The following is a 10,659-nucleotide window of genomic DNA, read 5'->3' as shown; positions in this document are numbered from 1 at the left end:
TGAAATTTTGTGGCTCCAATGTGACAGATTTTTAATACAATATGGAATCTCGAGGACCAATTTTGCAATTTTGTTAACAATTAGATGGAGGTAATTCATCTAGAGGAAATCTTGCAGTTCCAAAAATGGCAGGAAAGCTCCCTTAAGGGAGATGTTTTCCATGCTTGTGTAGTTGTGTTACCTAAATATCTCATTTTACCCTGAAAACAGTCCAATCATAAAGCAACACTAACATTTGACTTTACTTTTGTGGCACCTGAAAGGCTGAACATGTGATAATGCAGTCTTACCACCTGACGTGACTGCAACTATGCAATCTTCAAGGAAACATTTTGGGTTGACTTGTTGTTATTACATTCTGCAAGATATTTTTTCAGGAGCTTTGAAGTAATGCAGATTGTGGAAGTTGAAAATTTTATGAAACAACATGTTTGCAAAGTGCAAACCACAATTTTTTCAATCAAACAAATATACATGACATTAGAGCTGCAAGATTTCATATCTACTGAAATTAGATGATATTAGAGCCGCAAAATTTTAGAAAAAATAAGGCTTTTGCCAACCTAACTGGGTGTAAAGTTTGGTGGTAAATGCATTTCCCATTTTTGCATTTGTAGACCAAAAACGCTGCCAAAAGTACCCAATAGGTGTCGTCGGTTGTCTTTAAGATGCGTCACAACAACACCAGCACTGCAAACATGATTTTTATCAAAATTCTCACAAAATCAATTTGATTAATGTATCTTTAATTTTCATGTATTTAAATTAATTTATTTTATTTAAATTTATATCAAGGTTTAAGATGTTGTTTTGTATGGGATGAAATGAAGTAGAAAAAAATTCTGGTTGGGTTTGGTAGGTCATGTTGATTAAATAAGCAAGTTTTACCATCTAATAGGTCAGGTATTTGTAATAAGTTGAAATTGGTTGAAAATTTTGTAATTTAACATTTTTTCTACATTTGTTAGGACATGATCATTCAGGAATTAGAATTCCTTGGTAATCTCATAGATTTTTATTGCTCGACAGTGTACTACAAGTTACTGCATTGTTGCCCCTATCTTGTATTATTATTCTCTGAATGGAAGTATAAATTGCAGGCTTGCAAGAGTGCTAGAGTATGGGCAACAAGCAGAGCTGCTGTGTTTATCCAGGAGGCCGTGGGTCAGGACGATCATCCAACTCTCACAAGGTTTGTTTGGTGTATCATTCTTTAAAATCTATCTATTTCTAAAGAACAATTATGAGGCCTTTTATGTGGCATAAACAAAGTATTTGTGTAGATTGAAAAATGTTATGTTCCATTGATGCGCAAGGTTTTTTGTAGATTGTTAAATGTTATATTCCATTGATGCGCATGGTTTTTTGTAGATTGTTAAATGTTATATTCCATTGGCGCACAATGTTTTAAGCAGATCTTAAATCATTGATTAGAACCAAGTATTTAGCATCTAGCTCATGTTTGATTAGAATATTGTGATGTCTCTGACCAACAAATACACAAAATTTGAATGATTCAAGTACAAATTATGATGTTGCATCTCGCCAAGTCCTGCTATTTATATATTAAAGGGCTATCACATTGCAGGTAAGTGCATTTCTTCATAAAATTTTAACTTTGTTCATAGGTAGATTTATACTTAAATTACTTCCTGAATAATATTGAGCCATTGCCTTAGTTCATTCCAATTTATAAGCTTTTCTATATGCCATCTTTCAATCTTCTACTTCTTTCTAATGAATGCTTCTTTCCTTTCTCTCCCTCATTCCTTTCTCTTGTTTGTGACTGATGTGTATCATTCCTGAAACTGTTTTGTGTGGTAACAAATGTGTTTTGTGATAAGAATGGTTTCCATGCATTTGATTTTACTTGCCTGACATTAAAAAAACAACAATATTTTTGGTATGGAGATATTCATTGAGTTCCCATAATGAATTGTTTTTTGTTATTTTCTACATGTAACCTGAGTTGTGTTCTGGCTTGTATAATTGAAGTGGATTGTTGCCCTGATGCTGATTTTCTAGCTCAACATTTGCCTCCAGTAGATGACCACTCGGTCCCCTGGTCCTTTGCGTCTGACCTCACACCAATCGGTGTGGGGCAATGCCACACCTCCTTCCTCTTTCCCGTACTCTTCCTCCCCTTTACACGCATCGCGGAGTTTCCCATCAGCAGCAAAATCATTGCCTCCACCCTCTGCTTCTTCAACGCGTGTTACTAGACAGGCAGATACTGAGCCGCGTGTTGCCATGTATTGTGCCCAGACCAAAGTTGTTCACTCAAATTCTTATAATTATACTTATCCTCGATGCCGCTTACAATCTGTCAGTCATATTCAAAACACGCAAGTTGCGTCAAATTCTCACGTAACTAACAAGAGTGCAGCTAAGTATGGCGAGCCTTGGCATCAACAGGAGAAAGCCTCAGTATATTCCGTGCCGCTACCTGCACATCTTTCTTCTAACATTAACCAATCCAAGTTCAGGCAAAGTAACAACGAAGCACAGCAGTGCGACTTACTGCTGTCCGAAGCCCTCGAGTACGAGCGTCTTCATGGAAAGAGTCGCTTAACTTGTTCCAGCTTGCGCGGCAGGCATTTCAGCGAATCAGACGCTCGTTCGAACTCCAATAATTTAGATCCAATGAAGAAAGAGAAGAAACATACTTCGGTGCGACCTGCATCCACTTTGAGCACATATTATTATGTCCCTGACCCAAATTTTAGTTTTGACCGCGTCAACTACAGTTGGGGAGATGCACAACAAAACAGCCCTTCCCGGTACCGCCACAGCATTCACGTGGACTCCTGCGCTGCAAGCAATGCTGGTAATCGTCAGAATTACACGGCAGGACATGGTCGTGGTGACGCTGATTCGTTTTGCAGTGCCGCGGCACCTGTTAACTCTACTCACACACATGGGTCCTATTATCGTTACGTCAGACCTGAGGCGTCGCTCTCGAGAAATGAAGCGATAAATAATTTACACCCCTACATGCAGTCGGCAAAAGGAAGTATTCCGTATTCACGATCAATTTCTCAACCCTCTGAAAAGAGACCCATCAGTCATAGTTCCTCCTTTCCTTATGAAGTACAGCATCAGAATTACGGTGCAGAGGGTAAGTTGCAGAGGTTCGTAAGTAACGATGAACAGCATGCATATCCTAGGTCGGACTTCAATTGTCGTGACTCATCGAAAGATAGCTCTGGCTTTCTTTATCCTACTGGACGAGCAGCAGAGAAATTTCCAGGAAAAGTTGAGTGCTGTGGTGGAGATCCTGACACGAGTTCAAAGAAGTACAGTGGCCATCCGTCAGTGCTTCCTATCAGCGATTACAGAACTCAAGCGGCATCAAATTGTAAACCCCAATTTGTGACACGTAATGCTAGTGCAGGCGTTCTCTACGAACCTCATGTCCCGAGCATCAGTGAACTCAATGAACAACTCAACAAACTCACCGCAGCCGAGCTGAAATTTGTTTCTGGAGGCAACCATCGCCACAGCTGGTACCTCTCCACTGACTCGGACGCCTCAAATTACTCCAGCATTCAGTCTACACTTCGTCGTCCCGATAAAAATTCTCTGAATAGCCTCGCAAAAACGTCCAGCGAGCTTTTACCAAACTCTAATGGCCAAAAGGGTCCTGTTTTAGTTTCACCTTATCAGGTGTCTAATGTTCTTAGCCTTAATCCGGGACCTGCTGATGGCGGTGGTCGAGTAGGAAGCTTCTCTACTCAGCTGCCAGAACGCCAGCTCTCGCACATCCCGCCCATCCCAGTTATGCTTGATGCATGTAATGATTTGGAGAAATCATCAATGCCGGATGTCAAGGACGCTTGCCAAGTTAATTATTCAGATACCGCAACTGCTAATAAACAAAGTGCAGCTCCCAAAGCTCCGGTTAGATCTCGCCCCCGCTCCAAGGGCCCACAAATCAAGCCTTTGCTTAGAACTCTTTCTGAAACGCTTGGCTTTCGCTCAACTTCTGCTGCTTATAGTGACGTAAAAACTCATCCTGATTATTTACCCACTAGCAAAAATACTACTAACGTTTTGACTTTGCCATCACTAACCTCGAGTTCTTTTACCTCTCCTCGCCCTGAACCCTCCTCCTCCTCTACCACCTTCGGTGCCACTCCCTCCTCCCTGTGTGCTTCCCTGGGCTCCCGTCCTCCACCGGTCCCCGCACCCACCACCCGCGCCCCACCGGTCACGATACAGACCAACGGCAGCGGCATTGTTGACGGGCGCAATGGGGGCGGTGGGGACACAAGAGTGAATGCAGGGGACACCTCCTCGAGTGTAGGGGAGGATGGCACCACCACCAACATCCAGCACATCAGTGAGAGGGAACACGATGACCTGGACCAAGACCCGTCCCTGCACCCCACGGCCGGTCCGCTCTTCCTCAGCAAAGCCCGACGCGCGCAACACAGTCAGTTTACCTTCACAAATTTCATGCAAATTATAAAATGTTGAAACTTCAATTTAATGCAGTCTTTGCGTTCCTTACTTGGGGGAAAAAAATTTTTCCGAGCAATTTTTTTACAATTGATATTGGATACGGTGTAGCAATGGATAGTGGATTGGTTGACTTGACTGAAATTGTTCCTGTCTTCTATTTCTATCTTGTGTTCCCATGACTTACATAGTTTGAATGAGAAAGTTTGAAAATATTGAATTTTCGTAGTGTCATATTCATAGTAGAGATGAGAGTTTTAATTGTTGTGTTAATTTGTGGCACTGTTTTTTCAGATAACATTGTGAGAAGAAGAAGTAGAAATGAAGTAAGTAACCAAGGTTCTCCCAGATTAATTAATATCAATTGTCCTTTTAAATTCGTGCTAGTTTAACCAAATCAGTTAACTGACTCGCTGTTAACGAACTATATACAACTCAGATTATCCTTAAAGAAATCAGGTTCATTTAATTAGAACTTCTTCCTCCCACATACTTTAAGAATTTTTTCGAAACATGAAAGTTATCATGATCTCTTTTTTCCAACAGTTGGACAACTGTCGAACTCTAAAGAAGTCATCTTCGTGCTCTACAATTTATTTGGACGACTCGACAGTGTCTCAGCCTAATCTTAAGAACACTATTAAGTGCGTGGCGCTCGCTATTTACTATCACATCCGCAACACAACCGGCACCAGAACGCTCGACATCTTCGATGAGAAGCTTCATCCTCTCACGGTAAACATTTATCCTACGTTTTACTTATTTGATGATACACTGCATATCTAGTACATCTAGATCTAAAACATTGATCTAAAACATCTTGATCTAGAACATATTGATCTAAAACATCTTGATCAAAAACATCTTGTTCTAAAACGTCTAGATCAAAGACAGCTTGATCTAAATCATATTGATCTGAAACATTGATCTAAAACATATTGATCTAAAACATATTGATCTAAAACATCTTGATCTAAAACATCTTGATCTAAAACATCTTGATCTAAAACATATTGATCTAAAACATCTTGATCTAAAACATCTTGATCTAAAACATCTTGATCTAAAACATCTTGAGCGAAAACATCTTGTTCTAAAACGTCTAGATCTAAGACATCTTGATCCAAAAGTTATAGATCTTGAACAAAACACATACCTCGGTCATAAAATAACCAATGTCTTCCTTAAATTTAATTTAATGGAGTACGTTTGTGCTTTTTTTGCACACTTCCGTACTGAATAAAAATTCTAGTAATAATTTGAATAAATTTAATGCCGCTTTAATTTCCAATCTCGCGTCTTGCATTTAATGATAATTTGTCAATATAACATTTAATGATATAGTCAATATAACATTGATTTGCTGCCGTTCGTGCTGTTTGGATATAAATTATCAACACGTCATTTTTCTACAGCCCAGTTCTACTTCAAAATATTTTACTTTGTTAATATACGTTGAATATTTACGGTAGCGATCGTGCGAGAAACGCGTCAAATTTTAGTATAATCTCAAATATGCATGCCGATGTACCATTAAGATTTCAACTAAGCGGCAGTTTTTTTCAAGTAAAGCACCGTCATCGTCTCAAGTTACTTGCATGAAAATAAGATTTGCTCTTCACTTCTGAAAATCACGGAATTTTGAATACCTCGCCTCGCTCATACGTTGGCGACGCTCCTTCATTAACACTGAGATAAATAACGGTAATGGATGGTTCTCCGAACATCGCCTCATATATAAGGTGTTTCAGTGCAAACCCATCGTTTTCGAGATACCTGATCAACGTAAGACAACTGTGAGGCAATTTAAACTATTTTGTAACAAAGCAATCCCAGTTTTTGAGAACCTGTTACCTCGGAGCTCACTGATGTCCTGTTAATGTGAGATATCTAAAAAAAGCGCCCGCTGAGTGAAACTTTATTAGTAAAATATCCATACAAAAGTTGCCCCCGGAAATATACCTTTTAGAGTGAATTATCCAGACAGAAAGCGTCTCTTGAATGAACCTTTTAAGTGGAATATCCTTGAAAACGCCTCTTAAATTGAACTTATGAAACAAAATATCCTTGCAAAAAGCGCTCCTTAAACAGAAGTTTTGAATTGAAATAGCCATAAAAACACTCCATAAATAGACCTTTTTTGTTAAGTATCGATCCAAAAAGCACCTCTTAAATAGTAAATTTGACGCAGAAGAGCCGCGTGTAAGTTGCATTTGGGTTACAGAAGGACGGCGTGCACCCTGACTACGACAAACACATCCCCGAGCACCGCCACATCTACAAGTTTGTGCGGACGCTGTTCAATGCGGCGCAGCTTACAGCCGAGTGTGCCATCATCACCCTCGTCTACCTTGAAAGGTTTCACTCCTTAGCTCTTAACGTTTTAACTTTTATTTATGTTTGGTAATAAACGGAATTCTTCATCAAGTTAGTAACTCTTAACTGACGTATACTTCGAAAGATCTGACTTCCTAACTCTTTACCTCGTAGCTCTAATTGACGTGCAGTAATAAGCGGAACTCATCATCTAGTAAATCTAGTTAACGTTTGCCTTGGAAGATGAGCTTTCTAACTCTATCTATTAACTCATGTTAACGTGCGGTAACAAACGGAACTCGTTATCTAGTAACTCTAATTGAAGTGCAGTAATCGACGGATATCTGACGAACGTCGTATACTAACGTGGATTATTCCAATCATTTTTTGCGCCCGAATCAAGTACATTCTTATCATAATTATTATGAATGACATTGTCTGAGATTTTCGCCGTGAGCAGATTACTGACGTACGCCGAGCTCGACATGACCCCCGGCGGCTGGAAGCGCATCGTCTTGGGCGCCATCATCTTGGCCAGTAAAGTGTGGGACGATCAAGCCGTCTGGAACGTCGACTACTGCCAGATACTCAGAGATATTTCCGTCGATGACATGTGAGACCGTGTACCTTCTGTTTCATTTCTTTATTGTTCAATACAATTGCCTTCCCGCAGCTCTTCCTTACCTTACTTTGAATCGCACACGATCTGTGTTTCGTATTCGAAACTTTTTGCATTCTGGCTTTTGTTGAATCAAATGGGAACATCTGAATAGACTTTAATCATATGGGAAGCTCTTTATTACTATAAATTATGATTTTTAACTGACTCCATAGTCTTTCTTTGGCTTTCTAAAATTGTGTTTCTGTGAGCCAGGAACGAACTGGAGCGCCAGTACCTGGTGATGATCCAGTTCAACATCAACGTGCCAGCATCGGTGTACGCCAAATATTACTTCAGTCTACGAACGCTTGCCGAAGAGAATGACCTCAGCTTCCCTGCGGAGCCCCTGAGCAAGGAACGTGCTCATAAACTTGAAGCGCTCAGTCGTGACTTCGAAGACCGATACGCTGCACAGATTCACGACAGTGCTTCTTTAGGCAAGCGATGGAACAGCCTTGATAACGTCAATGCTAACAATAGGCGATCTGTCGCCATACTTTCCTGAGCTCTGAAAATAACTAATAATACTTCATTTTTTAATCTTCGAGCCGATTCATTTAAAATGTTTGACTGAGACTCGCTGGAATGACCGATGAAAGAAAGATTGACACCTGTCGTATGTTCCTTCTTACACCAACGTTTCTTCGCAGTATACTGTGAGGAAGAAGTTCGGAAGATCTCGCATATCAGATTTTGCTGTGAAAAAGGATTTCAATCCCTGCGCAAGAAAATGCACGTTGCATGTGATCTAAATGTAACATTTATAAGCATTATTACGTTTTTCGTTTTCTCTAGTTTGAAGGACGAGTATGCAGGTAGCAGGCTCCTCCCGAGACCAGACAGCCGTTGATGCTTGGTAAATATTTTCGTGCTTGACTAGATAAATCAGTAATTTACACTGTAGAGCAAAGATGTCTTCCATCGACCATTCCCGCGAGTTGAGTGTGTGTTAATCATGTGAGCTTGGATTATTATATTGAAGCAATGACTTAGCAACTGAAACCTGGGATATGAACTCGTATCTGGAGCTTAGATAATACGCTTCGGTAATATGATGCTTGATCCTAAATCCCTGTTCGAGGGAGGAGTTGTAATTATTGAAAGTTCCGAGGCGGGGAAATGCTGAGTAAATTCATTCGTATACAACGCTCTTCTTGCACCGAAGTGCTGGTATCTTCGTTTGTTTGACACTATTTTCCTGATTTATTTTGTGATAGATAAATGTTAGTACCAATATGACCACGAGATGCGGTACGCAGTACCCGCCATGTATAAATGTCCTATCGGGTTTACCGTCTATTTAGTTCCTTATAATTACTTGTTTCTTAAAATGTCATTGATGATATAATTAATCAGGTTTCTTTCTGGTGCTGTTGCTTGCTAGTTCTGATTCATTAACTAGACTCTCGTCCGCGTTAGTTGGTCTTGTGTAACACTTTAGCTTAGAGTTGCTTGGTCTACTAGAATTCTTGTGATGTCCACAGTCTTCTATTGTATATTGCTAAACACACTATGCCTTTTGTTGGTGTTAAGCAGTAGTTTTCTTCCTTATTGTGTCCAGCTAGAAACTGACCGATTAATGAACTTTTTGAGGGACAAATATTTTTCGACGGATGTCTGAGACACAACCTGTTTGGTCAAAAATATAAGCAAGTTTGTTGCCATGCGTTTTTCCTGTTGCATGTAATGTTCGTCAATAGAGGATCAGACGTACTATGAAAAAATTTTAGTGAATGAGATAAATCAAAAAACGTTAAAGAACTCGGTAAGACTTAGCGTGATGCGTCACTTTTCACGGATCTATTTGTAGCCGGGAATACTAAATATCTTGTTAGTTTGATACCGTTTCTCCTGCGTTAAATGATTTCATATGGACGTTTTTTGCAGCCTACTTGTGAACTGGGATGTTTTAGCGGATTGTTGTTAATCAATTCAATCCAACAGAATTTATGTTGCGTCATTCAAACCAGAATGTCGCAAAAAAATCATTCAAACCAGAATTTTTCAACTTAATCAAGTATACATTAGTTACCGGAGTTTGATCACCTGAATTTTGAAAACTAATTTCGTTCATACTGGCTTGTATATTCTTAGTCAACAAAATATCATAGTCTCGAATTTTTGAAGAATTCTCACATTAATGATCATTGTACAAATTTTATATTACAATAATTACCTAAATAGGAATATTCTTTATGGAAGATTTATTTCAATTGTGAAACAATTATTATTTACTTGTCTCTGTAGCCAAGATTTTGCCAGTACTTGTTATATTCTCCACTGAATAAATTGAACTGGTATTGTTAATACTAGAAGAATACTTAACACAGTGAAATATCACGTAATTTAGAGAAAGGTTTCGAAAGTATGATGCTCATTAGAGTGTAAGTTGCGTGTTCATGAATCTTGTCAAACTTTGAAACTTTGTTAATTTGAAATTGAAACCGTGTTATTCATATGGAATGAAAACGATGCTATTCATCTGACAGTCAAACTGTGATTCATGTATAACTGCGCAGCGTTTCATTTGAATATGAGCTTATATGAAAATGAAAAATTTAATGTGTTGCGTATGGGTTTAAAATCCATTACCAATGACGATGAAATGTCCGTATTTTTGTGTAATAATTTTCGTCAGCGTCAAGATGTTAAAAAATTCAACCGAATCTCGAGTCAATATTAATATTGTGCATCAGAAAAATATATTTTCTAATGAAGTATAATATTTGCGCGTAAGAAATGTCACAGTGGATTTATTTTCCACGTGTGAATCTTTCACATTACAGATTTGTAAAATATTAAAATGACTAAACGCACGTCTTTTTGTAGCGCGCGGACGCTTGCACGATGCAACACGGAGATGTTACGTTGTCACACGATGTGTGGAGATGTGGCTGGTCTCGGTGATCTGTGATGCCGTTTTCACGCTGTGTTCCATTTCCAATACTTATTTGTATTATTTAATATTAGCTATTTTCTTCATGTTGTTTATACCTGAGCGCCCCACCGCTGAGCTCGCGGTGTCTGACTGCAGATCTCAGTTGTGGGGTTAAGTTATTATGTAGGTAGGATTCCATACATTTCTCTTCTCTGTCTCTCTCGTGCGGGCGGCCGACGTCCCGTGTAAGCGACCTCTTGTTCGAGGTTCTTCGTTTCTGTTGCTTTTCACCTGTCCTTCCTTGTCACTTCGTCTCTTTGAGATGCTAACGCTGCTTCTTTCG

At 39.3% G+C, this 10,659-nt stretch overlaps 1 protein-coding gene across 1 annotated transcript; it reads left to right on the top strand.

The window, feature by feature from the left end:
• Positions 1-1,105: 1,105 nt before the first annotated feature.
• Positions 1,106-10,437, top strand: LOC108668221 (cyclin-Y). Its single transcript, XM_018155392.2, has 7 exons — positions 1,106-1,192; positions 4,222-4,435; positions 4,756-4,787; positions 5,008-5,196; positions 6,686-6,819; positions 7,238-7,390; positions 7,652-10,437. The coding sequence occupies exons 1-7, from the start codon at positions 1,121-1,123 to the stop codon at positions 7,941-7,943; spliced, it is 1,086 nt and encodes a 361-aa protein (XP_018010881.1). The 5' UTR covers positions 1,106-1,120; the 3' UTR covers positions 7,944-10,437.
• The last annotated feature ends 222 nt before the right edge of the window (positions 10,438-10,659 follow it).

This window comes from Hyalella azteca, unplaced genomic scaffold, assembly GCF_000764305.2.
Source record: "Hyalella azteca isolate HAZT.00-mixed unplaced genomic scaffold, Hazt_2.0.2 contig17186, whole genome shotgun sequence".
In the NCBI taxonomy this organism is placed as follows: domain Eukaryota; kingdom Metazoa; phylum Arthropoda; class Malacostraca; order Amphipoda; family Hyalellidae; genus Hyalella; species Hyalella azteca.
The sequence above is the reverse complement of the archived record's forward strand: the minus strand, read 5'-3'. Positions and strand labels throughout refer to the sequence as shown.

Bases quoted from the DNA above. Each gene is read 5' to 3' on its own strand.
- LOC108668221 (XM_018155392.2), top strand. From the start codon at position 1,121: ATGGGCAACAAGCAGAGCTGCTGTGTTTATCCAGGAGGCCGTGGGTCA. The intron at 4,436-4,755 runs GTCAGTTTACCT...CTGTTTTTTCAG, and splicing joins AGCCCGACGCGCGCAACACA to ATAACATTGTGAGAAGAAGA. The intron at 5,197-6,685 runs GTAAACATTTAT...TTTGGGTTACAG, and splicing joins AGAAGCTTCATCCTCTCACG to AAGGACGGCGTGCACCCTGA.